We start from the raw sequence: 23,234 nt of genomic DNA, 5'->3' as shown, positions 1-23,234 counted from the left end.
GTTTGCAAATATTTTCTCCCAGTCTGTTGCTTGTCTTTTCATCATCTTCACAGGGACTTTCACAAAGCAAAAGTTTTAAATTTTGATGAAGTTCAGTTTATCACTTTTTCATTTTATGCATTATGCTTTTGGTGTCAAGTCTAAGAACTCTTCATCTAGCCCTAAGAGCTGAAGATTTTCACCTATACTTTATTTTTCTAAAAGTTTCATAGTTTAAAATTTACAAATAAGTCCATGATCCATTTCAAGTTAATTATGTATAAGGTCCTTTTTTTTTTTGAACTGTGAATCCTCATTTGTTCTAGCACCATTTATTGCAAAGGCTAATCTTCCTCCACTGAATTAATTTTCATTTTTGTTATAAATCAGTTGAGCATATGTGTATGGGTCAATTTCTGTGTCCGTTGTTGATGCACCATGGTTCACCAGGCCAATCTTTAAGCTAGCTTTGCTAAACCCATCCCAGAGCTATTAATTTAGAAACTTCCAAGAGAGGCTTAGAATTGTGTATTTAAAATTAATTGTAGTAGTAAATCTGATGTACAGCCAAGTCTGGCACCTGCACCCAGAGGTTACACAAAGATTTTTCATGAATCTTTGCTGAAAAGGTTGGTGGAGAGGAAGTAGGGGATAGCAGGTCACCCTGTTTAATTAAATTAAATATATTGAGAAATATTTAACATTTAGGTAAAGCTGTATAAAGTAAGAAATGACCACCTAAAAACTCACCATTCAGGTTAAGAAATAAAACATTACTTATTCAGATGTAGCCTTTTGTGGGTCCCCTCCCTCCTTAACCACACTCACCTCCTCTCCTATCTCCAACCCAGGGGTAACAACTCCCCTATATTTCGTGATTATCATTTTCATGCATTCTCTATATTTGACCATATAAAATATGCACACATATTCATATACATACATACATACATACATATATATGTCAGATTTGTTGTTTTAATAGAAACTTGAAGTAAAAGCAACTATCAACTTGATCAGTGTGCAACTTATTCTTGCCAGTTCTCAAACCCAGACCACAGCATATTCTGAAGTCTAGTTTAGCTCTGTTTGCTTAGATTTGGGTATTTTTACTGTTTTCTTTGTTCATCATGCTATTTGATGTCTCAGAACTTTACTCTGGCATTATTTTCCTTCTTCCTGAAATTTACCCATTAAATATTCCTTTAGACATAAGAGTCTCTTGGGAAATAAACTCTGTTTCTGTTGGTCTAAATATAACTATTTTTCCTCATTATGAAATGATAACTTGTCTGTATATATACTTCTTGGTGGAGAGTTATTTTTCTTTCAGCACATTCCATGGTTGTATTAGTTATCTACTGCTGCATAACAAATTACCCCAGGCCTGAGTGGCTTAAAACAATAGTAAACAGTTATCTCTTTTTTTTTTTTTAACATCTTTATTGGAGTATAGTTGCTTTACAATTGTATGTTAGTTTCTGCTTTATAACAAAGTGAATCAGCTATACTTATAAACAGTTATCTCTTACAGTTTCTGTGGATTAAGAATTTTTGAGTGGCTTAGCTGAATAATTCTTGATCAGGGTCTGCCATGAAAGTTATAATCAAACTGTTGGCCAAGGCTACAGTCATCTGAAAGCTTGACTGGAAGATCTGCTCTCTAGATGACTCACTCAAATGACTGGGAAGTTGGTATTGGTTATTAATAGGAGGTCTCATTTCCTCTTCATGTGGGCTTCTCTACAAGATTGCTGAAATATCCTCATGACATGGTAGTTGGCTTCCTCCAAAATGAGAATTCCAAAAACCAAGGCAGAAGCAGCAATGTGAAATATGACAATGTTCAGCGCTGTCATTTCTGCTGGCACATACACCAACCCTAAGTGTTAGAGGGATTACACAGGGGCTGGTTTATCAGAAAGCAAGGATCACTGAGGGTCACCTTGAAGTCTGGATCCCCCAATTACCTTGTGACTTTTATTACTGCTGCTGAGTAGTTGGCCATCAGAATGCAGCTATGCAGAAATGTATTTGACTATTTGAATTGCAAATTTCTCTTGATATAAAATGAATACCTTTTATATTATTAGAAATAACATTTGGAGAATGATTACAACTTTCAGACTTTTATCAGTGTTAAGCAATACTTTTTATCTACCTGTATAGCTTTTTCAACACCCTGCTATAGTGCAGGGACTTAAAATGCTATATCATATTTCTACTAAGTGCACTTGCCAGATTGCTTTGCTTTAAGTTATATTTCCTATGACTAAAGGGCTTTAGAAAAAAAAAACTTTATATTTTCACATAATACCTGCTATACCTTTTTTATATTGGTTTTTCTGTAAAAAATACAGAGTATGATGATTATTAATTACCTAAGTATGAGTGGATAGGGTTATTAATATTCTTTGACTACATCTGTAAAACTTCGTCTTCCCTGTGAGTACTGGGAGTTTGCTGCAATGTCATTATATGAAGACACTGATGCCCAGGCATTGTAACATAACCCCTATTGTAACACTAATGATAATCTTTTAATATGCAAATAATTTCAATTAAATACAAGCATAGAGTATTGCTGGAAGTGACTTAACAGCTAGTGGTCTGACTAGAAAGAACAGTGAATAGTCCCTCTCCCTGATAACTCTCACAGACAGTAGATGTTCCAGATAACAAAATATTCCTAATGGAAATACTGAACCTAAATGAACTTCCTTTAATTTAGCATTTTGTAACCTTGGAGTTTTATTAATTTTCAATTAATCCAGAATGGGTATTAAGACAAACCATGAATATCATCTCATTTACTAATTGTTTATCTGATTGCGCAAAAGCTGACTGAAAAAAGAAGTGCAATAAATAATGGTCAATAAATATTTCTAGTAGGTAAAATGTGAAAAAAACCAAAATTTAACATGTCACTGAGACAGAGGGAAAAAGAGAACAATGAAACTATGAGATAGAATTCTGCAACTCACTAAATATTAATAAAAATGCATATGTGAATTTCACAACTTAGTAGAGAAGGTAACTCATATGTACTGATTGCTATAAAATACGTTAGAGAAAGTAATAATTGTTATGAGAGTTTAGAAGAGAGGGCTCATATTTGGGACCTCATAAAAATGACTCATGAGTTTATTACTTCTTGAGCCAAGTCTTGAAGGATGGATAAGATTTGGGCAACAATCAATGAAAACAACATGTAGAAGGAATGCTGTGAACCAAGGAACAGAGGTAGAAATCCTAGGGTATTTCTGTGGACTAGTTGGTCAGGAGGAATGGTGAGAGATTAAAGCTAAACAGGCCGAGGTCACCACACCTCATGGAACTTCTTGGGCACTTAGCTAAAAGGAATGGTCTACATTCTGTAGGCAGGGAGTAAAGAGCCGATGAATGATTTTAAATAAAGTAAGGCATATTCTGAGCTGGCCTCACAGCTATATAGCAGAGGCCAGTAGCAAAGGTGTTGTATTTTCAATAAGCATGTATCCAAGCACATTCTCAATCATTTATAAGAACAAAAGCACTAGTCTGAAAATCAGTAACAAATAGAAACATGAGACATGTACAAAGCATTTTTTATTCTAAGATGATACTGGTAAATGTATAACACTTGAGGTTTTAATAAACAGCACCAGTGTATTTTTTCCATAAAAAGTAAAAAAGGAAACAAAACTCTACTCAACACATGAAAAGTATTAGCAGGAACTGAGAACTTCTGGTAAGTACTAAGTTTAAAAGCACAAACATTTAGTAGGAGGTATGTGGTGTAAGTTGCTAAAAAAAATACGTAGTTCGTAAAACAAACAAAATCAGTTCTGTTTACTACTTGGCTGGCATAAATCAGGCATGGGTGAAGAACTGTTCTCAAGGATCGAGATTCTAAATATATAAGAATTCGTACCAGAGTTACCAGAAGATTATACATATTTATGTAAGTCATATAGCTTTGGTTTTGTGATTACAAAATGTTGAAACTCTTACCTCGCACAACAAGGTCAGCTGAGGCTGAAGAATTATCCACAATTGTCTGAGCGGTGCACGTGTACCTCCCAGCGTGTTTTAGCTGGGCATTTCGGATGAGCAGTTCCCCATTGGAATCCAGCTGTCGGCAAAAACAGCAGTCATTCAAATCAGTACTTTTTTTTCACCAATTAAATGGTATTTAGGATATGAGAGGTACATTTTCCCCTAACAAAATGAACACCTGTTCGAGATGTGCTAACTGTCTGTGTGTTCTTAGGTTACTTAAACTCTGGGCTTTGGTATCTCAAGTGAAAAATAGAGTGAATTACCTAAGGTCCTTTTTAGCTTTAATGTCTTTAGTATTCTATTATTTATATAATCAGAGGGCATTTTGAGAGAAAGCACAGGATGAAACTATTTCATTGATGTCTTTTAAAAAGAAATGTGAATGTTCAAAAATCTTGATGCTCAATATCAATGAAGATACATAAATGCTGTATGGCTAGGGAGAATTATTAATTTGGTTATGTAAAACCAATCTAAACAACTAATTTCAAGACGTGCCACAGTTCATTTTACAAAGATACTAAAAGTGTGCAGAAACTGTCAAAATGGACAATTCTACTAACATGTTCTGTTTTGGCCAAATATAACCTCCTTGTGGGCAAGGATTTTTGTCTTGTTCACTGCTCTATTCCCAGCGCTTAGAATAGTGTTTAACATATGTTTTTTTTTTAAGGAGGCTTGAGGGAATTTTGCTTGTGAATGATAAGGCACCATCCCAATGCAATTTCTAAAAATAGCTAATATTTATAGAATGCCTCCTCTATACAGATCCTGGGATTCTCTTCTGAAAACACTCCTATGAGATAGGTCCTATTTTGTCCATTTTACTAAAGATAAAAGTGAGACTTAGAGTAGCCAAGTAATTTAACTATGGTTACTTGGTTTGCTTGGTTGGAGGAGCATAACATAGTCCATGCTCATTATCTCCAAAATACTCTCTTGAGAGAAAAATTTGGAAAACTCGATTTTTAAATAGACATTTGGTTTCCCTGAGAAACAAAAATATTGATTTACTATTGCAATTATAGATATCCAGATAGATTAATGGATGAAAAACTAATGATTAGGTTAATATTTCATGTAATAGATGAAGGTATTGTTTCTGTTATATGACAGACCTGCAAATTTTAATTATTTAATGACTATATATGGAATAAATGCTCTGCTTCACCATTGGTTCTGCTGGTGGCCCCTTCACATATTAAATTCCCTGCTGGTCTTGGAAAGTATTTGGGTTGCAATCCTTGCTTGATTAATAAGATTAATTAAAAATAATAGCTAGTTATCATCTGAGCAGATTGATTCAATTGGTTTTAATAGAATACTACTATCTCCATATAAAGAACTGGTCAGTGGCCACACACCTTGTTCCTTGGTTTCAGTAATTAAAATCTCTGAAAAATGAAACTAGGGGTCATACAATTTAATGTTAGTTGGGGTCTTCCTGTCCCTTGAGGTCTAAGATTGGGTAAAAATCAAGTTTCCAAGATTTCTTCAAATTCCTAAGGTAGGGGAATTCTTTCCTTCTGTTCTCTTGACCAAGGAGCTCCAGACCAACCTTTTCTCTATTTTGCCATGAAACCTACTAGCATGAAGTATTCCCTAGTAAAGTAGGTGTACTAAAGAGTTAAAGGTCATGGAATTGGTTGTATCCCACAAAGTAGGGCAATTATCATCCACTGTATATTTCTATTTTTAAAAGTCCTGCTGGTCATAATTTTACTAAGGATTTCTCAGTGACCTTCACCTGTCTCTGTTCCCTATCATCTTGTTGGCACTCACTCCCACTCCCATATCTTACCTCTCTCTGCTCTTTTCTTCTTTCCCTTGGAAACAAACAACTATTCTTCTTTCCTCGTGTTAAGCTGCTTAATTATTGGATCGTTGCTTGGATTCTGACAATACTTCTTCCTCAAACCCTTACTTTCTGTTTTTAGCTTTTGCCGTTTCTTTACCTCTTACCCCTCAGTCCATTTTAATCTGGTTCCCAACTCTTCAACTCATTTTACTTGACTTCTAATAGCATTTGACCTTTCTTCCCCAAACACCCAACTTTTCTAGTCATCTGTGACAGCACATTTTCCAGAAAGTTTGAGAAAATTCTTAACCTCTCATCTTCTTCAACTTCCTTATAATTCCAAAATAAATTATTGAATTTATCCCTTCCTTTTCTTCAACACTTCCTCTGTCCTTGTCCAAGCTACCAACATCTCTCACTGAACTACTATGTCCTATTTGGTCATGACCCTCACCCCTGTCCCATCTATTCTTTTCTCTACTTAGCACTCAGGGTGACCTTTAAAAAATCCAAATTATGATCAAATCATCCCTTTCTATAAAAACAAACTAAAATCTTTAAAAATGTTCCACTTCTTGGAATAAAAGCCGTAAGTGTTATGATAGTCAACTTGGCTCCATTCTCTAAATTCTGTCCAATATTCCAGCTCAACTAGTGCCACCATTGCACTTACACTCTGCTCTCCAGAAGAACATTCCCTTTTTAAGACCTTAAATGTATCTTGTTATCTCCTATCTCTGGTTCTCCAAGGTGTTTCCTTTCCTGGAATTTGATCTCTTCATACCCCACAATCTTACCACCTTCATCTAAATAACATTTACCCTCCCCCACCAATATCAGTTCAAATCATTTCCTTAAGCAAGTCTTTCTGTTTTCTGTTGTTACATTTTGCCATAGCACATTTTACTTAATGTGATATTATATATATCATTTACAATAAAATATTTTTGCAATTATATGATTAAAGTTGGTTTCCCTGAAGGACTGTAAGTTTTATGAGAGGAGGAAACATGCCTGATTTCTTCAGCATTGTATCCCTGTGTTACATGTGTACAGCTGTATGTGCTGTATCCCTAAGACCAGCACAGTCCCAGGGATATAACAACACCAAATATACATTGTTTGAGTGAATTTTTCAGCATGCTTATTAAGACTTCTGGCATCTGCTCTTAAGATAATACATGTTTACTTCTTTTCAGGTACAAGCAGAGTTAGGATAGCAAGTTCATATAGCCCATCACAATGGCAGAATTTTGTAAGCACATAATGAGACATTTTGATGTCAGGATGAAGTACACACTCTTGTCACTTCTTTTCCCACTTCCTGTGCCCCAGAAACTTACATTTTACCATGTGTTCTCTTTCCTGCAGACCTTTGTACATATCACTTGCATTGCCTGGATTCTCCCATCTCCCACTTCTATCACTTGGCTAACTTCAAGTCGTGGTTTAGATGCCCCTTTCTTCTCTAGAATCCAAAGTCCTGGTTAGGGATTGCCCCTTGCATATTTTCATTTTAACTATCCCTTTCTATTCTAATTATTTAGTTGTTCATTTCTTCTACTAGACTGTAATTCTTTGAGGAAGGGACTAGGTCTTATTTATTATTACATACAAATTATGTATTGTGATATCTGACAGACAGGAGGAATTCAACAAATAAATTTATGCAATCATAAATGAATTAAAATACCTATTATCTAAAATGTTTTTTATTAAATTCTTTTAGTAATTTCATATGATTTTTCAGGTAAGATAATGATAATATTATAAGATAAAATAGCTGAATTGAGAACAACTATTTCTATCCATATACCTGAGTTCAGCTATCAATTAATAATATATTTCAAATTATTTGTAAACAATTTCATGAGTAAATATAAACGTTTTAGGAATAATGTGTAAATTTATAGAGAAAAGAATGCAGTTGACATATAAGAAAATGGACACCTCTAAGTTTTTCAACCACCCATATTTGTTGTAAAGAATTAGGCCTTTACAAATTCAAAATTTGTAATACAAATCACAAATTTACAGAGAGATCTGCCCTTTCTGTCAGCTTCTGGAAGGTAACCTGTAGTATTCTTTCTTTGCCTGGGCATCTTGGGTCATACTGAATAGTTCTAACCATGTGATTTAGGGTGGAAGTTAGCCACACCTGTATAGTTTTAAAGTAGGGGCTAACCATGCCAAAAAGACTAACATTGTGGCTTAGGGTAGGGGCTTTGGGTCATGTGTTATCAATCAACCTAGATATTGAGATTAACCATTTGGGTAATCAATCAGTCAATCAATGCCTACATGATTAAGCCCTGGTTAAATTTCTAGATATCAAAGCTCAGGAAAGCATCCCTGGTTGGCAATACTCTGTGCCTGCTGCCACAGACCATAGCTGGTAGAGTAATGAATCCTGACTCCATGGGGAGAGAACAATGGAAGCTCTATGTTTGGTACGTCTCCTGGGCTCTGCCCCATGCATTTCTTCCCTTCGTTGCTTTTAATCTGCATGCCATTTGGGTAATAAATTGTAACCATGAGCATAATAGTTTTCAGGGAATTCTGTGAGTTCCCTCTAGCACAAGGAAACTGAGGCTGGTTTTGGCAACTCCTGGAACTTGCAGTTGGTTTCAGAACTGAAGATGGTCTTGAGGATTCTGCCTGACTTTGTAGTTGGCCAATTCTACATATCATACTAAATAGAATTCACCTAAGGGGAGAGGGGTAAAGAAATATTATTTTATTACCTATAGCTATCTTTTTAAAAATATTTAAAGTAAGAAGAGAGTAAAGTTGTGTATATGGGGAAGTTAATAATAAAAGAGTTTTTCTTGAGCCATTGTAGGTGCTACCTGACATATTTCTGAGACAATTTCTAGTGAGAAAAAATAAAATAATATAAAATAATTACCGTAAAATAAAATAATTTAAACACTATATATTAATAAAACAGACTGCTTTAATGTGCTTTAACATCCTTAAAGTTCAATACATCATAGTACTGAACTTTGACATTAAATATTCATTAATGGAAAGATATTAAAAAATATTTTTAAACTATCATGACACAAGATAATAGCTATATTTGAGAAAGAATAATGTTTGCATAAAATTAAAAGCACTTAGCTCTATTGCATGCTTTTATTATGTTAACTCACTACTTGGGTTGCTCCATGTATCCAAATGAAAGATAATCCTGTTGCTAAACTTCCACTATTTCAATGAACCATGGGATTAGATTGGACTTTAAAAAATAAAATACTTCAGAAATTAAAATTAAAAAAAAATTCAACCTTAAAAAAAAAATTCAACCTTATAATAAAAAAAATGAAAGCAGGAAAATAATATAAAAATAATTTGTGACACCATAATTACCCTTTGTAAAATATTTGAATGCTGTACACCTAATAATCTTCTTTAATGAAATTGCTATAATTTTCCCCAAAATCTCAGTTTGAAACACAGTGCTGTTTTCATATTCACTTATTTAATCCTGAGAGGAATAATGTTGTTATGCTTTTCATACTTTTCACATGTAATGAAAAACACAAACTATTTTGTCTTAAAATATCATATTAAAGTTATACTTACTGAATCTTCATAATAAACTCCTTAAAAACTTTTAATTAAACTATTCTAAAAGTTTAATGCTAAACTCATTTTAAAAGTTAGGCTTGTTTTAAACATTAGGACTTAGGTAGGTAATGATAGGCCGATTTGCATAAAGCAGTAATAAGCGACTTTAACATTTATTCTCATTCAATCTATATTTGGTGAAGGTGTGGCACTGAAACACCTCAAAAGGAAAATAAAGAAAAAATACGCTATATCATTTCCAATTGAGTTGTGTATGTATAAAAGCTTTGCTGACGTTTTTATAAATGGTACTAGCACTTTCCATACCTCAGGAGAAGTTGAGGTTCTCAGTGGTCGACAGAACGCTTACAAAGCAAGTAAAGATCATGGCTCTCAGCACATTCTAGCCACAAATTAGATACGAATGCTCTCTCTATTTTCACTAAAAACCACAGCTTGGCTGAATTACAAAATGCTTCCCTTCATATGAGGAGAGTTGAATCACATACTGGAAATTGTGATAGCACAGCTCAGGGATGTTCCAAAGTGTATATGTGGTTTACCACTTAGAAACTTCCCAAGTTTAAATCAAAAGACTTCCAAAATATAAATGCCTATTCCTTCCTTTCCACTCCCCCATGAACTAACTTTGAAAAATCAGTCCTGCAGTATAAATGAGTCTGAATTACTAAGTTGTATTAACAAATTCAGTTAATCATGATGAACAAAGAAATATGCCATAAAGTATATACAAGGTCTAGATAAAGCTTAGAGGTCATAATGGTTGTATAAAAACATCTCTTTTGTTCCATTGAAGTTCAGAATGAAGAGACAAATATGGAAGACTGGAGGAAAGCATAACTTTTAAAGAGAATACTCTAGAAACCTGTAAGCAAAAATTATTAAATATGTATGATACATGCTATATCCATGAAAAATAAACATTTTTCTTTTTTACTTTTGGCTTCCTAGGTTAAAGAAGGAATAACTAGCAAATTCATCAGATGCAACTGCAAACTTTAACACCACCATCACCAACACACGAGCAAAAAAAAAAAAAAGAAAGAAAAAAAGTAAGCGTTTTATAGGTGCCAGGGGCTATTAAAAATACATTACATGTGCAAATTCACTTATAACAACAACCCTGGGAAAGGGGTACTATTCTTAACTGTATTTTAGAGATGAGGACACAATAATACTGTAACTACAACCACCACTACTGCTACCACTGTTGCCGTTAATAGGATACTACTACTGCTGCTGTTAATATCAATATTAAGATTGCTACTACAACTTCTGCTATTGTTACTGCCATTGCTATAGCTACTATGAACTCCTACTAATACCTGATCTAGCTTATTAAATGCCCTTAAGATGCCTTGCAATGTGCTAGCTACTTTACATATATGTTTCCTATTTAATTTTTATAAGACTCAGGGAGATATGTTTAATCTTTCCATTTTACAGATAAGGAATTTTAGATTTTAAGTTAAGCTACTGGTAGAAGGCTCAATAGTTAACCTGTTTTCCCCAAGTTAAGCTGTTGACAAAGTAGTGCTTCATGGATCAAACAACTGAACTTAGATTCACAGTTTGGTAGGTAAAAGTGGATATTTTCTCATAACAGGAAAAATACAATATGTTATATTTTCTTTCTTTCTTTCTTTAATTTTTAATCTATTTAAATGCTCAAACATAAGAATAATAGAAAGAATAGTACAATGGCCACCCATATACTAACCAGTTAGATTCAACAGTTGTAAACTTCTTGCCATATTCACTTTATCTAATTATCTAGCTGTCTATCTATTGTTGAATCCTTAAAAAACAAATTACTGATACCATCGTAATTCATTCATCAAAATATTAAATTGAATCTCCAAAACGATAAAACCATTCTCTTAAATAATCACAGACACACAATCACACACAACATAATTAACATTAGTTTCCTAATATGATCTAATATTCAAGTTAGTGTTATTCTAAGTAATGCATCAGCATTAAGTTTGCCTGAATGTAAAAAAAAATTAAAAAGACATAACTTACAAAATCTTATGAAAATGAGTATTATCATTACAAATATACATACTTAAATATATTAGGGAAATAGTTTAGGATAATTACTGAGAGGTCACCCCGTACTTACTCGATCAATGGAGATGTTGAATATCCCTGAATTTGGCTATTTTGATGGCTGAAGAGTTCAATTTTGATCAATCGGACCATTTTAAATTAAAACTCATAAGGAAGGAAATTTTCTTTTCGATGTCTACTAAGCATTTTAAATGATGGACAAAACCATCAAAGCCTTGGGTTTAGAACCCATATTTTTGAGTTGAAAGAAAACTTGAACACTGTTTAATTTATATGGTTTTTAAATTGGTTTCCATTAGCCTTAGGGTTCTGAAGACCTTCATGGATCACTTGGTAGAAAGAAGGGATCAGAATGGGATGTGTTTTGGGACAGGAAGATGTGAGATGCCTTATAGTTAAGGCTTTGGTCTCCTACACATGCTCACAAACATGGGTACAATTTTTTCAGTTAGACCAACTTTACCTTCATCTTTGATATTTATTGGGGTTCTAATTTAAATTTTCTTTGCAAAAGGAATTCTGCTGCTAAAAACCTTCTGTTGCTGTTTCTCAAAACTTCTGGTGTGGCCCCACTTCCTCATATGACAGATGAGAAGCCTGAGGCACAGATTGACTGCTTTGCCCAAGATCATATAACTTGTCAAGGGCAAAACAACAACAAAATTCCAGATCTTTAGATAATGTTCTGTTTTAAAAACTAGTTTTTTAAAAAATTAGTTAGTTTTTTGGGAATATGAGAGCTAATGACAAAATAGTATATTTCTAGTGTGATATAGTAAATAAAACATCAAAATTGACAATGTAAAATTATAAAATAAAATTCCTAAGACACCAAAAGTTTATATGTTTATTTCCCCTTCTTTTTATTTTATATACACACTGTATTTTGCAAGCATAAAGAGCCAGAATAATTATTCAAGTGATGATTAAGTATGCAAGGAGTTCTATGTAAAACAAATGGGACTTTAATTTTGAATGAATTTTTAGAAATTTCTCCAAACCAGTACATTTCTGAAGAAAAAAGACTTGCTGCTATATGTGCTTAATTCCAAATATTTAACCTTATCTTTGACAAATGCTTCCTAAAGTCTAGACTCTGGGAGTCTCTGCTAGAGAATAACTTTAGCTGGCATGATCTCTGCCCTGGAAGTGTGATGATCTAGAAAATAGCAAAATAAAATAGAATAGTTAGGTGTAAGTCACGTTTTATTAGGGTAATGAAAGGGAGGTAGAGAAAGTTCAGACAGAATGAGGGATGATAGAATTCTCTCTTTTCCAGTTAATTACCCTTAGTAGAGAAACAATTTGGGCACAGGTAGCCTGCCTTTGTGGGTTTTGTGTGGACCACAGAACTATGTCAGGGGACATTTCACATATTTCTTTCTTTCTCCCAAAATTTAAAGAGTCTTGAATTCGTGAAACACATGCAGTCTATCCTCTACTTCTGATACTATTTTGAAAAATGCTTTATCTATCCTCTTATCATTTCTTTTTTTGTCTTCAGCACTCTCATTTGCTCAAAATAATATAACTTCTCTTTGTTTCCAACATACTATGCTTAAAACTTTTCAGTCCCTTTTTTCTTAAGTCTTTTTAAAAAAAATCTCCCTTGAGAACATCATTTCTCAATCTTGACCCTATGGATAATTTGGACCAGTTAAGTCTCTGTTGTGGAGGACTGTCCTCAGCATTATGGGATATTTAGCAGCACCCGTGCTAGACAGGTGCCCGTAATACACCACTTCCCTGCAGTTGTGATAAACAAAAATGTCTCCAAATATGACCAAATTTCCCTAGGGAGAAAAATTGTTCCTGGTTTAGAACAAGCATTTTAGGGCTTACATCATCTCACTGTGCCCTCTTGGTTTTCTGCTGTTTCTTCAGCTCTAATTTGATTCTTGTCTTAATCTGGATTATGGCCTAACACTCCTTTTCTGCTGTAACCTGTTGCCCCATAACTCTGGACAATCTTTACCTTCTTGTTCAATAATGACAGAGAGCCAATGAAATTGAAAAAACAAACAAAAAATGACTTCTGTTTATTACTGCTTCTCTTTCTCTCTTTTTGCATGCATAGAAGCAAAACATCTGTTCAAATTCTGTTCTTCTAGTATGAGATACATGTTTCAGATTTAAACACATTTTTGTGACATGTTCAGTAGAATTAATATTTTCTTTCAGCCTTAGGGTAAGAAATCTGTCTACTTTGGTTTTGAATGCTGTCTATAAGTCAGAACAAATGCATGTCCACACACCTGCAAACACACACACATAACCTATCTCTCTAAAGGAGATCACTAAGAACTGCCTAGAGTTTTATAGTTAGGCAATCTGAAACTCTGTAGACTTGACTTACAATGTGATGCAAAGGTTGTTAATCATGTAGGGAGAATAAAGTAATTTGGATAACTTTGAACATAAAAAGTTCATTAAACAAGATTATAGAATAAGTTAGGAGTTGAACTGCTGTTCAACTGCTGTCTTATAGTGTTTCAAATAATGGGAGGGAGGTTATTTAAATAGATATAGACATGAGTACCAGTCAATGGATTAGAAACAAGTGGTGAAGACCACAGGGTCTACAATCAAACCACCTTGGTTTCAAATCCTCTCTCTGCCGCCAGTAAGTTGTATGACTTTAGACAAGTTACTGAACGTTTCAAATCTTGTTTCCCCACCTCAGAAATTGAGAAAAAAATCACAGTAATATGTGCTCCATAGAGGACTGCTATGAAGATCACCTGAGAAATACATGAAAAGCATTTAATCCAATGCTGGCTAAACAGCAAGCACTCAGTAAAATGTTGACTATTATTACCTCTCCATTGCCCTCAGCAAGGAAATACCTAGAATCTTTTGTCTCAAACTAGGTATCCAGTAGAGCAAGCAGTGCAAAATATCAATCATGAAAAATGAGATCTATAACCAGAAAAAAACTATCTGGCAAAAGCTTCTGGAATTTTCGACATAGAATGATTGCTCTATTATAAAAAGTATTAGTAATAACCTGCCAGATCTTGTGCCAAGAACTTTATAGGCATTCTCTCATTGAATTCTCACAAAAATATTATGAAGTAACCAGTATTGCAAACTCAATGAAGTAACCTGAATGAAATAAGTGAATTACTAATAAAAGTTTACAGAGGGGGAAATCTGAAACTTAGAGAGGCTTAATCACTGGCTCTAGATTAAGCTTAATGGAGCCTAGAGCTCTGGTTGTGGCAAAGCCTCTGAACAATTCATATGATATTTATGAATTCAAAGCAGGTATGTAAAATCTTCTAACTGAACTATAATTTTAACATTTATTTGTAAACAGAAAAAAAGGTATTATAGCAGCAATACCAGAATTAGAAAGTTTAAGAAACTCAACGTGGTTAACTAAAATAATGGCTCTGACAGGGAGAACTGTCAAATAGTTGAAGGAAAATGACTCAAAGTGGGTGTCAAAAGTTAGATAGCTCCTGAAAAAAAATTTCTGCAGATCAGGTACCACCATGAGAAAGGAATAAAATGATATATTACAAATACATATTTTTTGGTAGATAGTCTTACATCCTTTATAGAACAAAAGGGATTATAAATTAAATTGGTAAATAAAATGACTCCGCTTTTGTATTTACTCTAAACGAGTAAGTAGCTATTGAACTGGAAAATCAAAATAGAAATCATTTTATATTTGGGCTTGAAAAATATAGGTATTTGCCATATAAATTTGACAGAATAAAAGAATGCCAGATAAACTACTTATAAGCTTATTGTATCAAAGCTCCAAAGTTATGAAATTTGTAATTCATATATATGTATATATACATATATATACTTAACATCAACGCATAAATTCAAGTTCAAATGAAACATTTACTGACCCTAGTTACATAACACTGTAACACTCAGTGAATATTTATTGAATAGTGAAAGAATAAATAACATGACAGGTAAATTAGATATTTAACTTCTTAATATTTTTTCTATAATCGGTATTGTTGACTTACAACTTTAAAATTAATAGCTACATTTTAAAACTAATTAATTCAAAAGTTTTACATAAAGTAGGATCATAAATGTAATAGAAATGTTATTTATATATTTAAATTTTATAGGTCACTATAAATTCTTAAAAGAAATGCACATCTTCAAAAATATATAGTTACTTTTTTCCTGATAATTATATTAATATAATTGGAAAAAGTATAAAGAAAAAAATTTAAATCACACATCTTAGATATAATTAATTTGATATAGATATATTAGATATATTATAATTTTATATATGTGATAGATGTAATTTGTTTAATTTCATAAAGCTTCAAGTTCCAAGTAGGTCAGGCTGTGAAATTTGAAACCTTATGCACGGTTGCCACATGGTGGTCAAGATCAAGAATAGCAAGCTAAACTCACAGCATGCTTGATTATTGAATATAACGTATTATTGAAGCCAAACTTGAAAATAAAAACTTAGGTTCTTAAAATTAAAAGTGTAAATTTTTATGTCTATATTCTTCATGAATTAGAGTTTCTGATATTAATTTTTAGCAATTAAAATTATTAAAACATGATGGTGACAATGACATCAGTTTTGTTAACTGTGATAGCTACCAACTCATTTATATTTAAATTTTAAACTCATAGGGTAGCTCTGATTTATTTTGGATCAGAGTCTGTGCTTGTCTTTTGTTCCTACAAAAAGTGTAAAGGTTTTTTTGTTATTATGTGTAACACAGGCAAAATTATTTAAGTCAATACATTTTTAAGGAATTTCACATGTTCTGATTCCTTCCACTGCCAATCACCTTGGTTTCTTCAATGTTTGATCCATAATTTTCAAGATAACCCTTTCAAAAAGAATTTTGTCTCAATCCACAGTTGTCATGTTGTCGGTCCACAATTCTTTTAGTTGGGCTTCTTTGATCTCCAGTGGAACATGGACACACTTCAAAATTCCCCACCTGTAATCTTTGGGATCCAATTTCCTCAAGCAATTTACTTTAGGACCATGTTTAGGGTCAAAAGAGATGGATCTGCCTGGCACTGAATTTTAGACACCCTCTAAACATGCATTAAGTTCAAACCATATTCACTCTTAAGCTATCGCACCTTAGAACAGTACAGATCGTTGGGATATGCCAATACCCAAGATAAAAAGGTTGACTGTTAGGTTTTTCATAGTTTATTAGCAGCTATCTTGAAGTTCTTTCCCACAGATCTAACACGTAGTTCTCTCAGTAAAGGAAACCACACGGTTACTCTATGAGGCATTTCCAACAATGTAGGTCTGCAGAAAAAGTCCCATTGGGATAGACCTCAACAGTGCCTGTGTTCGTCTTATTCACTGTTTTATACACCCTAGTGCCTATCACTATTCCTGCTGTGGTATGGGTTCAGTACTATATTTTTAAACGAACAAGTGATATTCAATAATTGAAATGTTGCCAGAATTAAATAAAATATAAAAACATGATTTAAAAAACCAAAAAATTATATACTGACATATTTGCTAGTGCAATTTGAATAACAGACAAACGCAGGCAGCAGTGTTCCTTCCTTCGAATTTGCTTTCCCCAATACCTGCCATCCCTGTTATGTTTTCATTCGCTGAGCTTTAGGTTGCAAGAACCCCTCCTTCTGAGTGTTCTATTAGTGACCCCAGAAGCAATTACTAGCCATTAGTACTGGCTTCCAAAAGGTGGATCAGACCCATACGGTGTTTTACTCAAATTTGTGTGGTACATTTAGCAGTGAAGTGTGACTTTGAAGTTTGCTTTAAAAGAGAAGGAGGATGCAAGGGAAAGCTTCATAGATCCTTCTTAGGTTCAAAAGGCAGAATTAAGTTTAATAATTCAAAATACATTTCTTATCTGGGTTTTTTAATTATTTACAGAGTTAAATCGACTTGTCCATCTACAAAGTGCTAAAAATGTGTCTTTGATACTTTTACTCACTGAAGTTGCATACTTAACCAGTGAGTATGTTTTATGCCACTGATTGTTATTATGCTTCTTATATGGTGGAATGAAGCGGAAACTGAGCCCCTGAAGCCAGAGTATGGGCTCAGAGTCAGGGTCTGCTCTGGCTTCCCTGAGGGGCAACAACATGAACCCCTGTGGCTAACATCCACAAAAGGAAGGAGTACAGTTGGTGATGACCAAAGTCTCTTACATTGTTATGACCTAATGTAATAATTATTTCTTAATTAGTCTTTCAGTGGTTTACTTTTCTCTTTTTTCAAGCCATGGGTCTCTTTTATCTTATTTCTCTCTTTTTTTGTCTTTTTCTCTCTCCTCCTCCTCCCCCCCGCATCTCTCTCTTTCTTTCTCTTCTTTCCATCCCTCCCTCCCTTCATTCCTTCCTTCATTTCTTTTTTTGAAATGTTTATTTACGTCAATCAACATAAAGTAACTTATTTTAAAGAACATAAAGAGGCTCCACCTATGAAGTTTCAGCTTAACTTAGGGTAAGTTATACCTTCAAATCTATTTTCAGAGACTCTACTGCAGCTATAAGTAACTACTTGTATAAACTATGCTTGTTGCATTTTAGAAAATATTCAATATATAATATCAAGCAAATTCAAAAGTCTACTTTTTTAAAATAAAATCTCTGTTTAGCTCACTTCTTTTCTTCAAATGAGTAAAAACTGAGTGGTATTTGCTTTTCTTGCAAAACAAAACACAATTTGAAGAAATTATTAAAGACAATGGTGCCAAATTTATTAATGTTGGGCATTCTTATAATTAAGCACATCAAAATAGATATATAAAGAAAAAATATCACATGGTATAATGTTAAAATCATTCTCTACAAATTCCCAGTTGTTTATTTTTAAAGTATAAATTTGTTTCAGAAACTGAAAGACAGTAGATTCACTGTAGATGTACAGTTTTAGCTAGATTTGTTAGATTAAAAAGAAAAAAACTGGAATTACAGTTAACATATAGAAGGCACAAACATTGATACTGTATTGATAATTGTTCTATGAATCTATCTAATAAAAATTTAAGAATAAATGTTCCCATCTAGTTAAAAACAATCTTAACCTGACTGAAAACTTGTTTTGGCTTTTTAAAGGGGAAAGTTCTAGAAGAATTTTTTTGAAAGAGTTAGACAATTTGAAAACATAATATTCTAATAGATACATATCAAACTTCAGAGTTCATAGGACTTGAAAATCTTAAATACTCTACTGAGTTAATTCAAACTTTTATTAAAAATTGACTTCTAAAATTAGAATTAAAGTTTTCTTGACTAAGCATATGTTCTAAATAGGTCTTTAGGTTCCTAAATGATTGCCTTTCTAAAGAACAGACTGGAAGAAGAAGTGATCAATTTGCCCTTTAAATACACTGTAATTTAGGTAGCCCTATCAGTGCAACAAGTGTGTTCCTATGCAAGTTGTTATACTTGCGTTACTTCCCAGTCTTTTTCCTCTATTTTCATTTCTATACAACGATACCACTATGCTTAATTATAGGACTTGTATCATGTAAGCTTTCTTATTCTTAAAATACAGCCATTTAACCCTTTTAAAAATTGCATGGACTAGTTCTCCAAACCCTCCCACATATATAGCTTGTCTATTTCTTACCCTCAAAGAATAAAATAAATGCCATAAAGTCATCACTATAACAAAGGATAAGTTCTGTGCTCTTACTTAGTTTAAAATGAATGTGAAGGCACTTAGAACCTATAGTACAGATATAATGAGGCAGAGTACACATTAATATAAAAATTGTATTATAATAAAGAGGAAGTGGACCTAAAGCACAATGAATATTTATTGATTAATATCGCTACCAAAATCCTCAGGGCTAGCCATTTTTAGAAAGGTTCAGGAATATTACAATTAATATAAGGAGACCCATAAAAAAATTTTACCTGTTTTCCAGTCTCATGTACATGATTATGGTAATAGCAGGTGCAATGCAGACACATGGGGGGTGTTGGGATGTTAATAAGATGAAAAATAAAACACATACCATAAAATTCCGCTGGTAATGAATGTTCTCTTTGTTAAAGTCGATCACATAGCCATTGAAGGACCAAACAAATGTGAGATCCAGTGCAGGATCAAAGGAAGCAGCACACTGCATGGTTGCATTTTCTCCAACAGTGATATCGGCATTAATTGGAGCCAATATAATTCGTGTGGGATCTATACATTTTTAAATAAAGGAGTAAACCACAATTCAAAAAAATATGAGACACCATATTATCTAGTACATTAAAAAATAAAAATCAATATAGTTGAAATCTCTGTGCAAGACAATAAGATGTTTACAAATTTAAATTCCAAGAATAGTTTCATCAAACAAGAGATTTGCACAGAAGGCTTTTGAAATGGAAACATCAAAACGTGGATTGTCTTATAAGCTTAGTGCTGAATCATGTCTTATAGTACATTAGAAATTAAGCACTGTCAAACTTAAAAAAAAAAAGTAAAGTTAATCAAATGGTTTCCTACCTGTGATAACAAGAGTCCCAGTGCTATTAGCCTTCCCTTTATTATTTTCTACAAAGCATGTATAGACACCTCCATCATTCCTTGTAATGTTATTGATTTCCAAGCTGCCATCTTCCCAAATGACTATTCTATTGAAATGAAAGAAATACATATTTCACAAAATTAATTTAATGAAATACGTTACTATTCTATGTCTTAGATTAAAAACACTAACATCTTAGTATCATTAAAGTTTTACATAAATTGCTTGACAGAGACTTTTTTCAAGATGAAACATTCTAGCCTTTGTTTAGAATATTCTTTCTCAGCATCAAGTTTTTTTGGAAAACCACCTTCATCTTTTTCTTGGACTTATCACAGTAATCTCGAACTGTCCTCCTGCTGCCAACCTTGCCTCTACACGGTTTCTTTTCCCACATGTCAGCCAGACATGAAGACATACACCACATAAGTAATACAATGTCACTCTTTGGCTCAGTGATGTCACTCTACAGCTCAGAAGCCTCCAGTGAGTTTTCCATCTCATGCATAGTAAAAGCCACAGCCCTTGGTTTGCCCTTTTAGGCCCTGGTCGTTTTCACAATCTGTTTCTCACAACCTTCAGGGTTTTGCACAGTGGCACCTTCAGTAAAGCTTTGTCTGATAAATTCTAGTTAGTATGGCATGCACACACCCACCCATGGCACTGCTGCTGTCCTGGCATTCCCCATGATATTCCTCTTCCCAGATTTTTCTTCCTAACACATATTTCATCAGACATACTTCAGCTTTACTTGTTAATCTATCCTTGCATTAGATGGTAGCATCCTGATGTCAGGAATTTGTATCTGCTTTGTTTGTGGCCCCATCTCAAGGTAACATATTCATTAACGTATACAATCATTAGGAAAAAACAAAAAACTATGTTCCAGGAATTCCTTAAGGAGTGAGACATGAAACAATGAGTAGGCACTCGATCAACCTGTTTTTGAATGTATGAACTACATAGAGTTTAACTGAAGCAGTGACTCTCTACATACCACCATAAAATGACTTTTAAACCACTGTGAGACAGACTTAGATCAGTCATAGGCCTGAAAGAAGTGAGCCCAGATCTTCCAGGAACGTGACCCCAGGACTTCAGCCTTGGTAGTTAGAATGGACTGTCATTTCCACAGCCACAGAGGAATACAAACATATTTTAATTTTAGGAAATTTCAAAGAATGATACTGTAAAATCTACCTTAGTAAAAGCTTCTGTAACAGATTACTTTTAGGAAATTCTTCTATGAACAGAAACTAAATCTTTCATACTAATAGAACTTAAATGTATTCCCTCTGCCTGTCTGCCTCTTCCTTGGAGTCAGGAGACCGAAAACTCATTATTTGTAACCTTATTATACCTAACTCTTACATATAATTTATATTACATTAATATTACATATATTATGATATATTACGTATAATTTATATATTTATTATATAACTTTACTATATAATGCCTTGCACTTACATTCAATATTGGATTGCCTGTCATTGGATTTTATTTTATTTTTAAATTTTTGATATTCTTTTCCATTATGGTTTACTACAGAATATTGACTATCCCGTGCTTTACAGTAGGACCTTATTGTGTATCCATCCTATATATAATATTTTGCATCTGCTGATCCCAAACTCCCCATCCATCCCCCCACATCTCCTTCCCCCTTGGCAACCACAAGTCTGTTCTCTATGTCTGTGAATGTGTTTCTGTTCTGTAAATAAGTTCATTTGTGTCATATTTTCGATTTCACATACAAGTGACATTATATAGTATCTTTCTCTTTTTCACTTATTTCATTTAGTATGATAATCTCTAGGCCCATCCATATTACTGCAAATGGCATTATTTCATTCTTCTGTATGGCTGAGTAATATTCCATTGTATATATATATATACTACATCTTTATCCATTTATCTGTCAGTGGACATTTAGGTTGCTTCCATGTCTTGGCTATTGTAAATAATGCTGTATGAACATTGGGGTGCATGTATCTTTTCAAATTATAGTTTTGTCTGGATATATGCTCAGGATTGGGATTGCTGCATCATACGGAAACTCTATTTTTAGTTTTTTGAGGAACCTCCACACCCTCAAAAGGGTGGAGTTTTGCCACGCTTTTGGGTGTGGCAAAGGGTGTAGGAGAGTTGCCTTTTCTCCACACCCTCTCCAGCATTTACTATTTGTAGAGTTTTTAATGATGGCCATTCTGATCAGTGTAAGTGGTACCTCATTGTAGTTTTGATTTGCATTTCTCTAATAATTAGCAATGCTGAACATCTTTTCATTTGCCTATTGGCCATCTGTATGTCTTCTTTGGAGAAATGTCTATTTAGATCTGATTTTTACTTTCCTTAAATAGATAATTTCCAAAACCTTAATTTATCTCTGAAGCTTTGTACAAACACATGCCAACAATTCTCCATATATTCCATTTTAAGAGCAGAGCTTCATAAAGGACAATTACTACATACATACTTTATTAATAAAAATCTCCATATAAGAAAACACCAAAAATTTCACCAATAATATATTCCATAATTTCCTTGCTCGTCTTTAACTCTCCAGTTCCAACTTAAGCTCATTTCAGAATACTTTTTACTTATTGAAGAAATAATGTAATAGCATAATATAAACATAAAAGTAATTATTTGATATTGTGGAAGCTATGCCAATGTCCCTCTATGTTCTCACTGTGAGGAGTGTAACTGATCCACAGCTCTAGCTGCTGCACTCAGAAATCCATCACTGTGTTTGAGCCAAAACAACACTTTCCACAGGTTGCTCTCAGCCAATGACTGAGTCCAGGAGGAATTTTAAGGCTGCATATTCCAGGTAGACATCAGGCTCCTCTGATGGGCATTTTTAGCTGGAACGCTTTCCAGTGGTCTTACCACACTCTATTAAATCTGCACTGCAGTCCATTTCTACCCAACCTTTCTTCCTTCCTTCCCTTTCCCTTTCATTTGGAAGCAGACCTGAATCTCAGATGGCTGTCCCAGGCTTCACCAAGAGTCTTCTCTGTTTTCCTTCCTAGGCATTGCCATTAATAAATCTCTTGCATGGCTAATCCCGCATTGTCATCTTCTTCTCATAGAACTCATATTAACACAGTACTAACATTAATGTGTCTCATTTTTTCTCACTAAGCTCTAGTGTAAGTCCTTAGCCAATTTTCCACCCCCACCCCATTTACTTATTTTGTACGTAAAGCAATGAAAATTATCATCAAGTTGCAATGGAAACAACAATAGCAACAATT

The 23,234-nt window shown here is 33.7% G+C and overlaps 1 protein-coding gene and 1 non-coding gene across 6 annotated transcripts in view; both read right to left on the bottom strand.

Moving 5' to 3' along the window:
* CNTN1 (contactin 1) overlaps positions 1-23,234 on the bottom strand; it is a 371,063-nt gene that overhangs the window by 105,364 nt on the left and 242,465 nt on the right. For all 5 annotated transcript variants that reach the window (XM_067696189.1, XM_067696191.1, XM_067696192.1 and 2 more), the window contains 3 exons: positions 19,950-20,077; positions 19,465-19,640; positions 3,973-4,093 (listed from right to left, as the gene is read on the bottom strand). In XM_067696189.1, the coding sequence (XP_067552290.1) occupies positions 3,973-4,093; positions 19,465-19,640; positions 19,950-20,077 (425 nt within the window). The remainder of the gene's footprint in view (positions 1-3,972; positions 4,094-19,464; positions 19,641-19,949; positions 20,078-23,234) is intronic.
* Positions 16,667-16,797, bottom strand: LOC137203060 (small nucleolar RNA SNORA18). The gene has a single exon (XR_010932888.1). It is a non-coding gene; the product is annotated as a small nucleolar RNA SNORA18 (small nucleolar RNA).

Source organism: Pseudorca crassidens, chromosome 11 (genome assembly GCF_039906515.1).
Source record: "Pseudorca crassidens isolate mPseCra1 chromosome 11, mPseCra1.hap1, whole genome shotgun sequence".
In the NCBI taxonomy this organism is placed as follows: Eukaryota; Metazoa; Chordata; class Mammalia; order Artiodactyla; family Delphinidae; genus Pseudorca; species Pseudorca crassidens.
Note: the sequence above shows the minus strand (reverse complement) of the source record. Positions and strands in the feature narration are given on the sequence as shown.